Below are 19,438 nucleotides of genomic sequence, written 5' to 3'. Positions count from 1 at the left end.
GTCTGTGTTGGCCAGCAACACCCCAAAACCCTTAATGCTCTAGAGGAGATCTCCTTGGAGGAATGGCCTAAATACCAGCAACACTGTATGAAAATCTTGACTTGCATAAAACATTAGACCTGTCATTGCCAACAAAGTATACATGAAGAATTGGAATAAACTTTTGTTACTGACCAAATACTTTCCACCATAATTTGCCAAAACATTCTTGAAAAAAAAAAAAAAAAAAAAATCTGATGTGATTTTCTGGATTTTTTTCTCCCTCACTTTGTCTCTTATAGGTGAGGTGTACCTATGATGAACATTATAGGCCTCTCTAATCTACTTAAGTGGGAGAACTTCAACACTTATTGGGTGACTAAATACTTTTTTGCCCCACTGTAAATTACGTTTGGCATTTCTGTTGGGTTGACTCTAACAAAGAAAGTAATTCTCAACCATTAGACCTAAAGTCAAGATTTGTGCTATATACACAAAAACAGGACATTGCAATACAAAACAGAGGATGTGAGCCTTTCTACGGAGTTATATTCTGATGGCTGTAATAACATTGCTTGAACATATCTAAATGTGGCTTTTGCATATAGTTCTGTCGAAACAAGTAAATGACAAAAAATTACCTCGTATAGAGGAATAAGCCAGCTGCACATGCCAGACTGCGGTTGGTGGTGTAAACCAGTGAATAGATCTGAGCACACTCCTCCTCCTGCAGGCCTTCCTCCACGCTCCTTGCACATGTGCACAAATGTAGTTCATTTTAAATTGTATACCTGTCAGACATTTCTCATTAAAATTGATTTATGATTGAACTTTGGGATCACACTGTGTGTAATTCTTAGTCATTTGTACTATCAAATGGCATTCTCCCAAAGTCAGTCCATCTATCTTGATTAGAGTTTCTGTAATTTCTCAAATAATGCGTATTTTTTTTTACAAAAATATTTTCAAAGTTAATAGAGCACATTATATTTTGGTATGATGGATGAAAAATAAAAAATACAGTCACATTGTATAGTCGTAAACAGGTACATAGAGTGGTAAAAGAAGGTATAAATATACAATTCCATATAATTGCCGAGGTCTTATATTCCACATTTATATATATTACGGAAATGTGCACCACCAACCTGAACTCGATGACCTCCTCAGGGCATTTTATGATTGTTTGCGTAGCATATTTGTTGCTCCTGCATTAAAGATCAGAAATGACTGCCCGTGAGTTGGTTTTAACTTAAATTAAGACAGAAAATGCCGACTACAACGGCTAGTTGTGAAGCCGCTTTTAATCCTGACACGAGGAACCCGGAAGCAGCGCCACAGTCCAAAACAACGAGAGCCCAAATTATCAAAACGTGAGCTCAAACTATGTAGATCGAGTGTAATTAGTACCAAAAAAAAAAAAAAAAAACCCCACAGGAGCGCAAACAATTGGAATGCTTGCTCCCCCCCTCCCCCCAAATGTGCCCATTACGCTCATTTCTACATAGTTTGAGCGAACGCTGTTTTGATAGCCACGAGATGCTGCAGGAAAGCTGCTACAGATTGGTGCTGGATGGAGGTGGAGAGGCTGTGCTGCGTAACCCAAACTCTTGGGATTCCAAAAATGTTTCCTCACAAACACCCTGGATGACACACAGGATGACATACTTTTGGAGGAATATATATCACTGTTCATGATGTAATGCAGGAGGCACCGCAACTGTACCAAGTCATCAATGATGAGTTTGACAATGGATAAACTGCACTATCCACAAACGTTTTATGCACAAATATTTAATGCAAAAACAATGTTTAAGTTAAACAGTGTTAACAGTTATTAAAACTGTAATATATGTTATCAACAGTATTAATAAAATGTTATGCCATCGTTGAGCATTTATTTTAGTCGGTTGAGGGATTCTTACAGGGACCAGGACAAGTGTGTCCTGTCCCGGTTATATATTTATATATTACAGCTACATCGGCACATTCACAATGATTATTATTAATGATTTTTGGAAAAACAATACAACCAAAAACCCAACAAAATATAAATACAGATAATTCCTAATATTTTGAGCATATGGATACCAGCAAATTGGTGGTGCGCATTGTACATTGGTAGAAGGGTTTTCCTGATTTTTTTTCAAGTCAATTTTGGGGGGGTGCATTATACTCGAGAAATTATGGTAGTTCTTGTTTGATACCGTGTCAACGTTGTCTTGTCCTTTAGGTTCGCAACTTTTCTCACCAGCCCGGTCCAGTGTGTCAACTAATCAGCTCCCTCCAGGTACTGTTATTCGTCATTGTCTTATCAGTTTGTTTGTATTTAGTTCCTTGTTTTCTTTTAGTTCTTTTTTCATTGTCAAATGTCATCCATCGTCACACCAGTGCTTCTCAATTTTCTGTTATGCCCCCGCGAGCAAAAAGAACAACTCACACCCACCTACTTTCCACCGCGACTATATTTGTTTATAAAATTGTTATAAATACATCTGTATAACATATCTTTAACATTAAAGAAAACAACAAATAAATTAGAAATACAGTTCAACTTACAAAGAATAACTTTAACATTGTTTTAGTCTGTATCAGAAAAGATACAATGATCAATTTGTCTGAAATAAAAAAAAAAAATCCTCGTTTGAACTGTAACATTTATAACAGACTTCAAATTCAGTTCATACAGACAATATTTAAAATACTGACTTACGAAACAAAACTGAATAAAAGTGAGCAATTTGGTAAACTAGCTTCTATGATGTTAACAGTAGTTTACTGAAGGAGCTTTCACAAAGCAGGATGATTGTTGGCAATATTTGGCATGTTTTTGCTGAAATTAATCCAGCGGCTTATAAGCATCACTAAGGTGTAATGTCTAAGTGGCGCATTAATTTATTTGGCTTCATGCTGTCCGCTCCCAACATTTTTAGACATAGTATACACAGGCGTCTTTCCTCGTCACCCACTGGTAGTCACAGTGAACCCAAGCGCTTCATGCGCTTCATCATATTTCCTCGTTTTAGCTTTCGGGGGACTTTCTTGTCTTTGTCTCTCTCCACCTTTCTTTTCATCCCTGTTTTAAAAATTTTTAGATTTCTCTTTTGGGTTTGTTTAATGTACTTCAGGTCACTTGCTCGGTGCAATTTAAAAAAAAACTAAAAAAAAACTACAGAGCTAATACTTCCTGCCCACACTGACAATGAGAGCACCACTTCAAATTACTGTAGTGCATGTGCAATTGCACTTTATTCTAATCACACGTGTTCCCCTGACATAGTACCATGCCACTATTTGAGAAGCACTGCCCTAGTACCATCATGTTTTTGTAGTGGTTAGTTCCTTGTTTCCTGGTGTTTCTTTATTTTGCACAGAGATTTTGGACTTTGTTAAATTAGCGTTTTGCCTCCATGATCCTTGTTTTCCTTTGTTTTTTTTAAATTAAATACATTATTAAGGACATCCTGCCTTTCTCCAGGCTTGCCTTTTTACTTCCCTATATTTGGGTCCACCTTGTTGCCTCACACCTGCAAATCTCGACACTCAATGCATAACACAGATAGAAAAGCCACTCACTGATGGATTTGCAGAAGTAGCTTGACCACTTCCACAGCAACCTCATAGTCCTTGTCCATTACCATGTTTAGAATCCTCTTCTAAACACACAAACACAAACCCTACAGTTATCTGGCAAAACACATTTTAGATATAATTACCATTAATTCACCCCCAACTCGTACCCAGAAAGGAAAAGAGCATACCAAGAAAAAAAATTTTAAAGGGAGGAGTAAATAACAATATGGCTAACCAATAACTTGTCAATCCAGGATGTCTTACTTTAAATCTGCTGGTGAAAAGCTCCAAGCGGCCAATGAAGCCCTTCTCCTGATAGAGAAGCCGCAGGATTCGCACACACTGTAGACGCACCACACTTTCCTGTGAGAGGGCAAAAAGAAGAGTAACACTATGTGGCATAGGTGTTGAATTAAGAAACTCAGAAAACCTATGGCCAATTAGTAGTTGATTATAAGATGAGCACTATATTAATGCCAAAACATTTACAAATTCGTACAGATGTCTAAAATAAAATAAATTGTGTTTTCATTGGATCCAAAAGGAAGACTTGATAGTGATAAAATCTTGCTGAGGATTAGTTACTAGTTTAAAAAAAAAAATGGTTCAGTGCTACACCTTGTCATTCAACATCCACCCCAGGTATTTGATACAGCCGTCATTGAGGAAGCCTTCAGGGTCTGTTCTGATCCACACACCCAGCTCCTCTATGCAAGCCGCCCTGATTGCTACCACTCGATCGCGGTAGCGGTGTACAAAAATGCCCCGAAAGGTGGCATTCATCATAGATGACAGCTCCTCCTTGTTTTCCAGCAGCTATGGTGGAATCACACAGTAATGTAAACAGGACTCATGAGCATGTGATCAACCTGAGTCAAGCCTATTTACAAAAATTCTAAATGTGTATTCAGTCACAGTGACAGATTGTGCCTGCTATCGGAAACTGGTGTAAAAGTGGTAGAGACAGTTGTATTTCAAAGACTTTTGTGCTTTAAGTAGCTCTGATGGGTTATCACAATGGAAATGGGAGAAGACCACAAGTCCAACATGAAATTGTAAGTGATCAATCAAAGACAGTTTGAGAAGCAAACAGCCAAGTCATGTTTTGTTTGATATAACTAGCCACAAGTGTGTGTATATTTATGTGCCCATCCTTAATATCATTGGATTTAAAACTTAAGACAGTATACCAGAAAAACTGCTCTGTGTGACACCAGCATCATTTGCCAATTGTGCTAAAATGATCCATGCAGTGTTGAAAGTTTCTTTTTGTCAAAGGTGATAAGGCATAACTCCTTTTGATTGTCTCTGATTCAAGTCTTGGATCATTTAAAAACTCCTAAATTCCTAAAATCCAATCGTGAGTGCACCCAATGAGTAGACCAGCTTCCACAACCCTTTGCGTGAGCAATAAAGTTTTTGAACATGCAAAACTATAGTAAATCAGGCCTTTAGCATGGGCATATTGGATCACCTCACTGATGGTACCCTTGAGATCCTCCAGTCGCTCAGAGTCTTGAGCCTCCTTGCTCTTGCCTTCCTCCAGGCGGTACCGCCACTGGACAGTTTGCAGTTGAAGGGACACTGCCACAACCACCTCCACCAGACCTGACATCAGCTTTATGGCTAACAAAAATGCAAGACACTTAAATATGTCAGTTTGGATCAATGAGTGCGTTTGTTACATAGCACTCACCCATAAGACCCTTAACCACCATAAATTGATTGTGATGAACTCATTGGGGAAAAATAATTTTGCACAGCGGAAGGGGGCAAATCAACCTCACTGTTCTGAGGATCCGGGTTCAAATCTAGCCTTGCCTGCGTGGAGTTTGCATGCTCTCCCTGTGTGAGTTTTCTTTGGTTTCCTCCTCACATCCTCCAAAAATGCATGGGAGTTTAATTAAAAACTCTAAATTGACCGTAGGTGTGAATGATTGTTTACTGTATGCGTGTCCTGCGACTGGCTGGGGACCAGTTCAGGGTGTACCCCTCCTCTCTCACAGAGACATCTGGGAAAGGCCCCAACCGTGGCCCTGCCAGAGCTCGCCTGCCGGAACTCGCTCGTCAGAGTCATTCCGGTCCAAAGAACCATTCGAATATTCAACATTATTTACAGCCACAGGTTCAACGTATTCCTCTGTCTTCCCGATCAACTGATACTATTTCCGGAAATCAGCGCTCGCCACAATTGTTTCCCAACGTAAGTGAGCCTTTATTGCCGCGCCTATTATGTCACATCTGCGCACGTAGGTCATGTGACTTGCCAAAATAGCGGCGCCCATGAAAAGTCGTAGTTGCCATTAAATGGGGGAGTATTAAAATCACATTGTCAAGGTACAGTACATATGACGTGACCAATTGGATACATTAATACAAACCATCAGAATTTCCCTTTAACATTCTTGATAGTGAAACTTTGCATCTAAAAGTTAAGAAATTATGAGTGCGACTGGTTAGTATCTATATATCCTGCGAGTGTTGGCAACCAGTTCAGGGTGCACCACGCCACCTGTCCGAAGATAGCTGGGATGGGCTCCTGCACTACCACAACACTTGTGAGGATAAGCGGCTCAGCTAATGAATGGATGTGAAGACCCATGGACAGTCCTCCCTGTTGAAAAGCAGTCTGAAGTATCTTTTATGCCACATCAAATACATCATTTACATCCATTTGATCGCAATAAAACCCCTCACGATTTGAAAATGTACATACTGTAGTTATGTCAATATATATTTTGCTGGATTCTCCATACAAGACAAATGTGGATAAATGTTATTTCTTGTGTTATAGCTTTGATGTGAGTTTTGCCTGAAGAGTGGATGTGACGTGCTCACCAATCAAAGTGCTGGTATGTCTGAATGCCCTAACTTGGGAGTCAGACAGCCCAGTTAGGAGAGAGAACAAGGAGGGGAAGAGGTAGTCATCATAAATGAAACTGCGACAGCAGCGCACCAGCATGTGGGCAAACTCGCAAAGGCCCGATCGGAATCGCTTAAGCGAGGAGCCCGTTCTGGACAAAGGGTATCTCGCTGACTCCTGGAAGAGCAGCAAAGGCACATTCAACCCATTAAAAAAATAGATAAAAATAACCACTTCAACAGAACAACAACAAATGGTTAAAATATAACTTTTTCCCCCTCCTTACCTGATTGAGCTGTTTGGTTAGCGTGGCGATGATTTCTGCATTTTCCATGGAATCGAGCATCTCTCTGCTAACCACACCTGGGCAAAAAAAAAAATATATATATATATATATATATATATATATATATACACACATATATAATAAAATTATAGGTAGGTGCTTCGCACTGCATCTACTTTGCCCTTTTCACAACAGCCTGTTTTCCATGATTTTTCCGTTTCAAAAGTACAGCACCTACACGTAATACGGAAACCAGTCGTCCTTATTCTCTGTTGTTAAATGGCTCTAATATGGTATTTATGCAGAAATATGTACAAAAGGGTCTCGAGCCTTTTATGCTCTATGTATGCGATTTGGCGGCACGGTGGACAACTGGTGAGCACATCTGCCTGACAGTTTTGAGAACCAGGGTCAAATTCAGGCGGTGGTTGTGTGAGATTTCTCTGGGCGCTCCGGTTTTCTCCCATCTTCCCAAAACATGTATTAATTGAAGAGATTGAATTGCTAGTCGGTGCATTTTTGTTTTTGTATGTGTTCTGCAATTCGAAGCAGACCAGTTCGGGGTGTACCCTGCCTCTCGCCCAAAGATAACTGGGATAAGCTCTAGCACGCCTGCGACCCTTGTGAGGAAAAGCAGAATGAAAGATGAATAAATTAATGTAATTTCTGTGATGGGCCGTTTGGGACATTATTCAGGATTCGCTCTCACACACACACAGCCTACTCAAATGTCTTCACACAACTATTCACACACATTAAGAGTCAGTACTAAATCAATGAGGAAAAACATTATTTTATCACAAGAATCAAAAAGTATAACATATAATATAAATATATTTGTATGTACTATGGCTAAGCACATAATATTATATAGTAACAACGCTATGCAATGTAACGTCACTGCTTAAATTAGGCTTAATATTGTACTTTACTTTATAGCTATTGGTCAGTGCTGTATTTTAGTTTGAAACAGTGTTGGGGAATGCGTATTTAAAAAAAGAAAATAAACCATCGATCACACAGAGGTTTACATAGGTTAACGTGTGGGCGCAACATGCGTCCGTGTACGGGCGCTGAAGCCTATCCCAGCGGTTTATTTTTTTTTTTTTTAAATACGCATTGGACTCATTTGAGAACAATGCATATTTAAAAAAATAAAAAAAAACATCTGTCACAGAGAGGTTTACCGAAGTTTAACGTGTGGCCACAACACGCTTCGTGTACGGGGGAGCCGACTTCGTCTTTTTTTTCCTTTTTAAAACGTTCTCAAATGAGCCAACTTGGCATTATAAATACTTCTTGGGAAATGCTACGGAGGAGCCGACTTGCTTGTCCTCTTTTTTCCCAATCATAGTTAATTTATGCGAGTTTGTGTAAAATCAGGGGTGCTTTATTTAAATATTGGTATTTGTATTGAACACTAGCTGAAAATAAATAAATAAAAAAAATAAAAAACAAAAACAAAAAAAAAACAAAAAAAAATTGATGAATTACGGCAAAGGTTAACGTGTAGCCGAACACATTTCCGCGTTCACGATCCGTCTCCCCGTTGAGAACAGAACCTGCAACTAAGTATTTGTATGCGTCCAGACTTTTCTACGCTTTCAAACTCTTCCGTGTAAATCTCTACAAAATTCCTCATATGTGTAGATCCAGTTGTCCAAGACAAGCCGAAGCAGGTTAACAGTCCAATTTCTTATCAGCGAAAACATTGACTTCGGCATTAAATATGGGTCCTCTATGCCAACACTCTCTCATTTTTCCACGTACTTTCGTGTATTACCACCTTCTAAATGTTAAACGGTATAGGACAAAACTCTGGGCATCGTGCTATAAGATGTATTTTCTTGTCTTCTCCAACCGACATTGAGCAATGCTTTGCGTGCTCGGCAGTAAGGCCAGTCACGAGACTTCGGTGACGTAGGTGCATGAGCTCTATATTGCAGCCATTTGAAAAATCTAATGTTTTCCTCTCAATGAAGACACATCACCCCTATTGACAGAAAATGGAATTGTTTAAATTTTTGCAGATTAATGAAAGAGAAAATCTGAAATATCCCACAACCATCAGTAAACAACACAGTTGTTCTGAAACCATACTGTTATTTTCGCTCTGTGCTTAGGGTCTTTGACTTGTTTGAAGATGAACCTTCAGCATTCTGAGGTCCCGAGCACACTAACGAGACTGTGCTCTTAGATACCTCAAGTGTAGCAGAATTATTTTTGAAACCTTGGCTAGCTCTGTCTCTAAACTCTTTGGGTAGTTCCTTTGACCTTATGATTATCATTTCCTCTGACTTACACTGTAAGGTTTTTCTTTTTTTATTTAATCGACACCTTTGTACCTTGCCTCATGAAGTCCAATCAATATTTTTAAACACATCTGGACTCCCTTGAAGGTGTAGAACTAGGTCAAGGATGATCAAAAGAAATGGGGAGCAAGGGAATCAAACATGAGTGCAAAGGGTCGCAATACCCATAGCTGTACTATTTTTAAAAATAATTTAATAAAACTGCAAATACAGTAGTTCAAAAATTGTATTTTTCTTCTATCAGTATTGGGGACTGTGCACATTAATGAGGAAAAAAATGAACTTAAATTATTTTAGCAAATGGCTTCAATATAACAAAGTGAAATGCAACCGAAGCCTTAAACCCTGCATTGTCTAAAATGTACTTAAGAGGTTTGTTACGTTTTTTATTTGTTTTGGATTAGATTACAAAAGATGGTGGCTCATCTCACAAAAAAAAAAAAAAAAAAAAAGTTATGGAATTGCATCTGCTTTATTGTTAAACGGCAGCGCTCATCTCTCGTACCTGACCCATTTTAGTCACATGCTGTGATGACGTACTCACCGTTCCTCTTGGCTCCACAGAACACCCAGCCCGACACCTTCTCAATCCATTTTGCAAAATTAAGACATAACATTGGGTCATTTAGGTCAATTTGTTCAAGCAGACACGCTTCCATGGTCGCCACTGTTGTTGCTTTGTTCCCTCTTACGGAAAGCAAAGTAAAAACGGCTACGGGATATCAACAAAATGTGCTGAGGAAACCCCATCCTCGGGCGTCCAAGACAATACCAGCCGTAGCGACAGCTCTGACTAGAAGAACTGCAGTACAGTTTCAAAACTAAGGGTGTGAGTAGCGCTTCAGTATAAAAGCAAACTATGCGCAGGAGAGCCGCAGTGATGTTGGCGTATTCGCCGCACATGTGAATATAAAGAAGCCTATAATCTGTTGATCCATAGCACACCACCTCCCATCACCATGATTCCCCCTTGACCTCTCACCTTGGCATCCACAGCACCTAACAATGAAGTTGATGAGCACCAGCAATCCTTGCTCACGACCCTTCTTGTAGTAGTCCAGCCAATCTTCAACCACCGTCTAGAGCAGTAAAAGAAAATGGCAGACAAAAGGATTCTGAATAACGGTTGGAAGGGTACAAAACAATACACTGGAACTTCCAGTTTGCTACGAGATAATTTTTTTGTGGTGTGCCCAATTCATACATTTATTTTTACTTTACATGGACTTTCATGAAATCCTGATTCACAATTGGATTAATTCTTATCTGTTAAATTGTGTTTTTATTGTATGTTTTATAAAGTACAAGAATGTAGAGTGTTTTCATACACTTAAAAACATTTAGATTTTGTTGTTGTTCTTTTGTAGAGCTGAAATTGATTAATGGCCTTTCTATACAATTGGAGAAAAAAAAAAAAATTAGTTTAGATACAAATGTCTGGAGTACAAGTAATGTCAAAACAGCAATCTACCAGTACAGTGTACACACTCTCTCACACACACAAACTTTCAGTGTTCCCCCCAAATATATTTTTTAAAAAAAGATTTGTGATTCAAAAATGCAATTAGATACGGTTCACTTTTTATCCCTAAACCTTTTATGTGCACTCCTGAGTACAATAATTTTATCCTTTCTCCATCGCATCATAGCACAGGACAACAATGGTCAAAATAGAGGATTTGCTCACCAATAGGTCACTCTTTCCAGAGCTAACAGAATCATATATATCCTTTGGACTGACAGCCTTGTCGCCGCTGTTCAGCGCTCTTCTCCCCGTCCTGGGTAAAGGTTTCCAGGATCTATCTTGGGAAGACTGCTCCTCCTGAGAAGTTTCTGGCATGGAGAGAACGGGGGAACTAGCCTTGTTCAGTGTAGCGCTCAATGGATATATGCGTCTTGGCCTCTTCGGTGGCTTGGGTTGAGAGAGAGAGAGAGAGAGAGAGCGAGAGAGAGAGAGAGAGAGAGAGAGAGAGCGAGAGAGCGAGAGAAGTTTGAGTTATTTAAAGACACCTGTTGCATTAGCATTAACTACGGCAGGATAACGCTTGACATTTTACAAATGTACGTTGTGATTTGAAACATAGACCTGATACAGTAACTGCCGTAAACCAAAGATTTGTGTTCATTCACTTACCAGTGAACGCCGCTCTGCCTGTTTTTTGCGTTTGGTCAGTTCCACTGGAAGCTCAAAGTCTTCATCTGAAGCTGACAAATCAAAGCTAACAAGATGAAAGAAACAAAGTCTAAATACTATATATAATTAAACAGGACAACATCCCCTTAGACACTTTTACCTGTGAAACTCCTCACTTGACATAGTCATAGAACTTACAAATAGCCCTGGATGGTAGATATTGCACAGATTTACTGCGCAACACTAAAAAAGCAAAAAAGAGAGAAATGGACATTAGCTCGATCAAACTAATGGGTTAACATCTTGATCCTCCATTTTATGAAATGACTCACTTTAATCTACTTCAGAAAGTTTTAGCTGTTTGCAAATGATACGGCGAGTACCGGTATAGAAGCATTTTATTAAAACCTGAGACATTATATCATAATTGGAAATTAGGTTTTGCTACAAGGGAGTTAAGCGAACATATATTAGGCACTTAATCTTGAAATGGATTAGCTCACTTGTTAAAAGGCCAACACTACTACAAATTACTACTTAAATAACGTTCTAGCCACTTACTTAATTAGAACCGGAATATTTTATATTCAGTATAGAAAACTATATAATGACTTTGAAAACGTGTACTTCCGTATTTCCAGCTACATTTACCCAGGGACATAAAGGGGTACATCATCGGCAGAGGCTGATTGGCCCTTGTGGCGAATTAGCTGACACCAATTGGTAAACCTGTTGCCTGGCAGTTTTTCCAGTCATTCCTTGACTGTAGACAATTTGAATCTGATCATATCTAATATAACATTGTATATTGTTTTATATATGGAAAAGTTTATAAAACACTAATACACTAAAATTGATTTCTCAGACCGTTGCCACTATACTGAACAATGCCTTTAGACAATTCTAATATATACTTACATTATGAATATTATATACAGTACTCGCACTAATGCAGCCCTATGGGGGGCACAAACCAGTGCAATCTGTAGGCCGGTCCCAAGCCCGGATAAATGCAGAGGGTTGCGTCAGGAAGGGCATCCGGCGTAAAAACTGTGCCAAACAAATATGAGCGTTCATCTAAAGAATCCCATACCGGATCGGTCATGGCCCGGGTTAACAACGCCCGCCCCCGGCACTGCTAACCTGCAGGGCGTCGGTGGAAATTCAGCTACTGTGGGTCGAAGACAAAGAAGAGGAGGAAACCGGATCCAGCGTCAGAAGAAAAAGAGGAATGCACAGAGCCTACAACTGAGTGTAGGGACTTTGAATGTTGGGACTATGACAGGAAAAGCTCAGGAGTTGGTTGACATGATGATTAGGAGAAAGGTTGATATTCTGTGCATCCAAGAGAGCAGGTGGAAAGGTAGTAAGGCTAGAAGTTTGGGAGCAGGGTTTAAATTATTCTACCACGGAGTAGGGGTTATTTTAAAGGAAGAGCTGGCTAAGAATGTCTTGGAGGTGAAAAGAGTATCAGATCGAGTGATGAGACTAAAATTTGAAATAGAGGGTGTTATGTATAATGTGGTTAGCGGCTATGCACCACAGGTAGGATGTGACCTAAAGTTGAAAGAGAAATTCTGGAAGGAACTAGATGAAGTAGTTCTGAGCATCCCAGACAGCGAGAGAGTTGTGATTGGTGCAGATTGTAATGGACATATTGGTAAAGGAAACAGGGGCGATGAAGAAGTGATGGGTAAGTACGGCATCCAGGAAAGGAACTTTGAAGGGCAGATGGTGGTGGACTTTGCAAAAAGGATGGAGATGGCTGTAGTGAACACTTATTTCCAGAAGAGGGAGGAGCATATAGTGACCTACAAGAGCGGAGGTAGAACCACGCAGGTAGATTATATTTTGTGCAGATGATGTAATCTGAAGGAGGTTACTGACTGTAAAGTAGTGGTAGGGGAGAGTGTAGCTCGACAGCATAGGATGGTAGTATGTAGGATAATTCTGGTGGTGGGTAGGAAGATTAAGAAGACAAAGTTAGAGCAGAGAACCATGTGGTGGAAGGTGAGAAAGGAAGAATGTTGTGCGGCCTTCCGGAAAGAGGTGAGACAGGCTCTCGATGGACAACCGAAGCTCCCGGAAGACTGGACGACGACAGCCAAGGTGATCAGAGAGACAGGCAGGAGAGTACTTGGTGTGTCATCTGGTAGGAAAGGGGAGAAGGAGACTTGGTGGTGGAACCCCAAAATTCAGGGAGTCATACAAGGAAGAGATTAGCGAAGAAGAAGTGGGATACTGAGAGGACTGAGGAGAGGCGAAAGGAGTACATCGAGATGCGACGTAGGGCAAAGGTAGAGGTGGCAAAGGCTAAACAAGAGGCATATGAAGACATGTACACCAGGTTGGACACGAAAGAAGGAGAAAAGGATCTCTACAGGTTGGCCAGACAGAGGGATAGAGATGGGAAGGATGTGCAGCAGGTCAGGGTGATTAAGGATAGAGATGGAAATTTGTTGACTGGTGCCGGTAGTGTACTAAATAGATGGAAAGAATACTTTGAGAAGTTGATGAATGAAGAAAATGAGAGAGAAGGAAGAGTTGAAGAGGCAAGAGTGAAGGACCAGGAAGTGGAAATGATTACTAAGGGGGAAGTCAGAAAGGCATTACAAAGGATGAAAAATGGAAAGGCAGTTGGTCCTGATGACATACCGGTAGAGGTATGGAAGCAATTTGGAGAGATGGCTGTGGAGTTTTTGACTAACTTATTCAACAGAATACTAGCGGGTGAAAAGATGCCTGAAGAATGGAGGAAAAGTGTTCTAGTTCCCATTTTTAAGAACAAAGGGGATGTTCAGAGCTGTGGGAACTATAGAGGAATAAAGTTGATGAGCCACACAATGAAGTTATGGGAAAGAGTAGTGGAGGCTAGACTCAGGACAGAAGTAAGTATCTGCGAGCAACAGTATGGTTTCATGCCTAGAAAGAGTACCACAGATGCATTATTTGCCTTGAGGATGCTTGTGGAAAAGTACAGAGAAGGTCAGACGGAGCTACATTGTGTCTTTGTGGATCTAGAGAAAGCCTATGACAGAGTACCAAGAGAGGAACTGTGGTACTGCATGCGTAAGTCTGGTGTGGCAGAGAAGTATGTTAAAATAGTACAGGACATGTATGATGACAGCAGAACAATGGTGAGGTGTGCCTTAGGTGTGACAGAGGAATTTAATGTGGAGGTGGGACTGCATCAGGGATCAGCTCTGAGCCCCTTCCTGTTTGCAGTGGTAATGGATAGGCTGACAGATGAGGTTAGACTGGAATCCCCTTGGACCATGATGTTCGCAGATGATATTGTCATATGCAGTGAAGCAGGGAGCATGCAGAGGAACAATTGGAAAGATGGAGACATGCACTGGAAAGGAGAGGAATGAAGATTAGCCGAAGTAAAACAGAATATATGTGCGTGAATGAGAAAAGTAGAGGGGGAAGAGTGAGGCTACAGGGAGAAGAGATAGCGAGGGTGGACGACTTCAAATACTTGGGGTCAACAATACAGAGCAATGGAGAGTGTGGTCAGGAAGTGAAGAAACGGGTCCAAGCAGGTTGGAACAGCTGGCGAAAGGTGTCTGGTGTGTTATGTGACAGAAGAGTCTCTGCTAGGATGAAGGGCAAAGTTTACAAAACAGTGGTGAGGCCGGCCATGATGTACGGATTAGAGACGGTGGCACTGAAGAAACAACAGGAAGCTGAACTGGAGGTGGCAGAAATGAAGATGTTGAGGTTCTCGCTCGGAGTGACCAGGTTGGATAGGATTAGAAATGAGCTCATTAGAGGGACAGCCAAAGCTGGATGTTTTGGAGACAAGATTCGAGAGAGCAGACTTCGATGGTTTGGACATGTTCAAAGGCGAGAGAGCGAGTATATTGGTAGAAGGATGCTGAGGATGGAGCTCCCAGGCAAAAGAGCGAGAGGAAGACCAAAGAGAAGGTTTATGGATGTGGTGAGGGAAGACATGAGGGCAGTTGGGGTTAGAGAGGAAGATGCAGGAGATAGGCTAAGATGGCAAAAGATGACACGCTGTGGCGACCCCTAACGGGACAAGCCGAAAGGAAAAGAAGAAGAATACAGTACTCGCACTAGTACTTAGTTTACAAAAAAATGCGTTTGAATTCAGATTTTGTAAAAGAGACATGATTTATGAAAGGAGCGCAAAATAATGTCAAACTGATAGCACTATTTGGGGGAGAAATTGCAACATTTAACAATACTACTAGCTATTACTGAAGTAACTTTCTAACCAGTTCATTAATTAGAATAGGAACTATCAAGTCATTAGCTTTAAAACGCGTGCTTACCTATTCCCACGACGTTTCGCTAGTGACACGAAGGAGAACTTCACCGGAAGAGACTATGATTGGTCCTTGGCGAACTAGTGGATTCAATTTGGTAAATCCTGTTGCCTGGCTGTTTTCCCCTCGATTATCAACAATTTAAATGTCGTCGTATGTCATATAACATTGTCTCTTGTTTCATATAATGCGCTAAATAATTATTTCGCTGGCCTTTTCCACTGTACTGTATGAAAAACTTTGTCTTTAGATATTTCTCTTAAAAATAAGACTGCGCTTTATGAAAGGAGCTAAGTACAATGCCAAGCATTGCGGTGCAGACAATTCGTACTGGGATTTGATAACTCGTCGAGAGAGGGAGAAATCACTACTGCTAGCTATTAAGTAACTTTCTAACCAGGTAATTTATTAGAATAGGAACTATTAAGTCATTAGCGTTAAAACGCGTGCTTACCTATTTCCACGGCGTTTCGCTAGTGACACGTAGGAGTACTTCACAGCCAGAGGCCATGATTGGTCCTTGGCGAATTAGCTGATTCCAATTGGTAAATCCTGTTGCCTGGCAATTTTTCACTCGATTGTGGACAATTTGAATCTCGGCATGTAGGTTTATGCAACACTAATCCACTAAAATTTATTTCTCCGGCCTTTTCCACTGTACTGTATGGCAAACTCTGCCTTTAGACAATTTTATTAAAAATAAGACACATGCTTTATGAAAGGAACAAAGTATAATGCCAAGCTAATCACAATATTCGTCGCGGCGCAGACAATTCGTAATGGAATTTTATAACTCGTCGAGAGGGGGAGAAATTGCAACATCCAACAAAATTATTCGCCAAACTGTCTTTGAGCGGCGAAGAAGAGTTCCTCGTCCAATCAGAGCCCGAATGTGGATAAACCCGGAACTCAACAAGGCGCTCTTTCAAAACTTTGGAATAAAACGAAACAAGGTAAAGTTAGACTTTTTTATTTAAAATAAACTGACATCATTGTACATGAAATTTCTTCGACTATTAACGGGGAATGTCTGAGATATTAGTTGAAGTGTTAAAATTAAAAGTGCACAGACGTGCACGATAAAGAAAACTGATACCACCAGCAATATCCATTTTCAACGCCGCTTATCCTGGTTAGGGGCGCTGGAGCCTATCCCAGCTGACTTCGGGCGAAAAACGTACTACTGTAGTAGACCCTGAAGTGGTCGCCAGTCGGTGGCATGATAGTAGCGGACAAACATTCCCAATCACATTCACACCGTCACCAAATGGGAACTAAACCCAGAGTGCCTGCACTTAAAGTCACGCGAGTGTACCACTACACAACCAGTGACTACAGTAATATCATTCAAACTGAATGTATAGAACACGGGTGTCAAACTCGTTTTTGTCGCGGGCCACATTGTAGTGACAGTTTCCCTCAGAAGGCTGTTATCACTGAAATCATAGAGGAAAAAAAATCGTCATACGTTAAAACAAAATTTATGAAGTAGTTTTGGAGTCAAAAATCAAAGGTTTTTTTCAACTGTCGTTCATGTTTGGAAACAAAAAATGCTTGCAACATGTCAACGTTGTCTTTTATGATATATGACAATTCGAAGTATTAGTCCTGTCTTTAACAAGTATGTGGCCGGTTGAATCTAGTCGTCGGGCCTTGAGATTGGCACCTGTGGTGTGGAATAAAGCACAACGTGATACATATCACAAAGGTATACTGTATTTGGCTTTCATCAGTTTCCTGGATGTACTATAAATGCACTCTAATATTTTCAGGAAACTTAATTTGACATTCTCTAACCTTTTGAATGCCCAATTGTGAAATATGTAATTTTTGTATAAATTGCTGTTCTTTGACAAGGAACTGAAAGGCAAAATTCACAACTAGTGTTTGATTTATGAATTGGCTGTAAAATTTCAAGCAGAATATCCAATTTTTTTGTGAGTAACTTGTTACCTGGTTCTAGGATGTCCTGTTACAGCAGTGTGACTCGTGTTGATGCGACATCTATGAGCCAGGCACCTCGAGAACAACTGCACCTCATCCCCTGTGAGATTGAACACAATGGGCCTGCACAGATCTCACAGTACTTCATCGCTACCATAAAGGACCAGAAACATGGTACAGTTAATATACTATGTTAAGAGGTGTCTGTAATTACATATGTGCAATGCACGCATATTTCTATCACAGAGAAGACCGCTTCATTTCGGGGTCGTGGGCTCAAGGGTCAGGATCTCACCTGTCCACAAGGCTACACTGGACTGGTGCTCAAGGATATCAATAAGCCCGGTTTGGATCAGGAGGTAAACATTACCAATCTCACTGTTGGGTTCATGTAAAGGTAATGAAGAAGAATTGATTATCAAAACAAATGATGGTGCTTCTTCCATATCTGTGCTTATCTAGGACAGGACCCTGAAGGTGACTTCTGTGTTTGACAAGCTGACCTACTGGAACCTCGAGACTCCTCCCAACTCAGACGACGCGGTGGTTATGGCGATGGATTGGCCTGAGCTTGCTGAAGTGGTGAAGATATTTCTTCAATTACAATAAACTTTTAAGAAGCTATTTTGACAGTAGTAAACATGGCAAATATACAAATATATGACTCCACTGAGGAGGCAGCACATTGGACTTGTGGTAATTATGTCAACATCATAGTTCAGATGTTGAAGGTTTCAATCTCATCTCTGGCCTTCTTGTGTGGAGTTGAATCTTCTTGTGGTTGTGTGAGTGTTCCGTTTTATGACCATGTTCGCAAAAACATGCGTGTTTGGTTCATTGTAGACTTTAAACTATCCTTGGGTATGACTGTGAATAGTTGTCTATATGTCCTGCATAGTTGTTAATATGTCCTGCAATTGTCTGAGGATGACCAAAGTCATCTATGGTAAGTTCAAGTTTGCCCACAATCCAAATGAACTTGATGCCCATGTTTTCTCTTTTCAGATTCATGGAGCAGTGGAAGACTGAAGAAAATCTTGTTTTGAGGAGAAATATAGGCAGTAATACGCATACAGTATTTGGAATAAAATGTTTTCCGGTTATTAGACATAGTCAAAAAAGTGAATGGTTGTTAAAGAACACCTGTGTGGTTTGTACATATTTTTTAATTAAATAAAATGCTACAACTATATAACTGAAATGTCTATACTATTTCATCTACACTTTTAATGCATGGCTAGAAACAATGACTAGCTTGGTGTCAATTGACTTGTCACTAACTAAAGAATTACTTGTGCTGACATAGACTGTTGAGCTGCAAGGTCTTATATAGACAGGAGTATGGTTTTCCCAATAAGGTCCAATTAGTATAATCAAATAGCTGTACTCCAATGATGGTGTGGAATTATCTCAACGATGATCAGAAGACATGAGAACCACCCGAGTTAAACATGAGTGTTTCAGTAAAGGGTTTCAGTTTTTCTTTTCCCTTAAATCAGCAAAAAAAATATATATATATATATATATATATATCTGTCAATATGGGGTGCTGTGTGTACATCGAGGAAAAAAAAAATGAACAAAAATAATTTTAGCAAATGGGATTGAAATATAGCAAAGATTTAAAAATTTAAAGGGATCTGAATACTTTCTGTACCCACTAGATGTTCTACAAGCCACTTGTGAGTGGATTTCATATATAGGTGCATTTAAAAAAATCTGAATATGGTGAAGAAAAAATATTTAAGGAGTTCCATTCAAAAAGTGGAACTCATACAGTATCCAGATTCAGTACAAACTGAAATATTTCAAGATACATACAAATTGGCCTTTTGAAAGTATTTTCCTCTTTAATGAATCTATAGAAAAACTTTTACTTTTTAAATAGAAGAAATGTTTTCAATAATATTCTAATGTATTAAGATGCACATGTAGTTTTTTTATATACCGTATTTTCCGGACTATATGTCACCCCAGAGTACAAATCGCACCAGCCATAAAATCCATAAAAAAGTACAAAAAAAAACATATAAGTCACACTGGCGTATAAATGGG

The 19,438-nt window shown here is 39.9% G+C and overlaps 2 protein-coding genes across 14 annotated transcripts in view; one reads left to right on the top strand and one right to left on the bottom strand.

The window, feature by feature from the left end:
* LOC133508600 (cohesin subunit SA-1-like) overlaps positions 1 to 16,023 on the bottom strand; it is a 40,341-nt gene extending 24,318 nt beyond the window's left edge. For 9 of the 13 annotated variants that reach the window (XR_009797099.1, XR_009797100.1, XM_061834818.1 and 6 more), the window contains exons 1-12: positions 11,308 to 11,390; positions 11,148 to 11,232; positions 10,701 to 10,925; positions 9,996 to 10,092; positions 6,702 to 6,778; positions 6,391 to 6,592; positions 5,027 to 5,178; positions 4,171 to 4,368; positions 3,817 to 3,915; positions 3,556 to 3,635; positions 1,128 to 1,187; positions 621 to 728 (exon numbers count right to left, since the gene is read on the bottom strand). Coding sequence is in view for 11 of the 13 variants with exons in the window: in XM_061834818.1 (XP_061690802.1) it covers positions 621 to 728; positions 1,128 to 1,187; positions 3,556 to 3,635; positions 3,817 to 3,915; positions 4,171 to 4,368; positions 5,027 to 5,178; positions 6,391 to 6,592; positions 6,702 to 6,778; positions 9,996 to 10,092; positions 10,701 to 10,925; positions 11,148 to 11,232; positions 11,308 to 11,336 (1,412 nt within the window). In the remaining 2 variants the exon portion in view is untranslated. The other 4 variants (XM_061834820.1, XM_061834821.1, XM_061834822.1 and 1 more) reach the window with 4 other exon arrangements.
* Positions 16,024 to 16,254: 231 nt separating this feature from the next.
* On the top strand, positions 16,255 to 18,578 carry rnaseh2c (ribonuclease H2, subunit C). Its single transcript, XM_061834829.1, has 5 exons — positions 16,255 to 16,392; positions 17,403 to 17,557; positions 17,630 to 17,742; positions 17,846 to 17,965; positions 18,389 to 18,578. The coding sequence occupies exons 2-5, from the start codon at positions 17,404 to 17,406 to the stop codon at positions 18,410 to 18,412; spliced, it is 411 nt and encodes a 136-aa protein (XP_061690813.1). The 5' UTR covers positions 16,255 to 16,392; position 17,403; the 3' UTR covers positions 18,413 to 18,578.
* Positions 18,579 to 19,438: the final 860 nt, after the last annotated feature.

This window comes from Syngnathoides biaculeatus, chromosome 11, assembly GCF_019802595.1.
Source record: "Syngnathoides biaculeatus isolate LvHL_M chromosome 11, ASM1980259v1, whole genome shotgun sequence".
In the NCBI taxonomy this organism is placed as follows: domain Eukaryota; kingdom Metazoa; phylum Chordata; class Actinopteri; order Syngnathiformes; family Syngnathidae; genus Syngnathoides; species Syngnathoides biaculeatus.
Note: the sequence above shows the minus strand (reverse complement) of the source record. Positions and strands in the feature narration are given on the sequence as shown.

What these genes read in the sequence shown, in the direction of transcription:
- rnaseh2c (XM_061834829.1), top strand. Translation starts at nt 17,404, where the DNA reads ATGTCCTGTTACAGCAGTGTGACTCGTGTTGATGCGACATCTATGAGC. An exon ending in CATAAAGGACCAGAAACATG is followed by an intron (nt 17,558 to 17,629) that starts GTACAGTTAATA and finishes TTTCTATCACAG; the next exon opens with AGAAGACCGCTTCATTTCGG. An exon ending in GGCCTGAGCTTGCTGAAGTG is followed by an intron (nt 17,966 to 18,388) that starts GTGAAGATATTT and finishes TTCTCTTTTCAG; the next exon opens with ATTCATGGAGCAGTGGAAGA.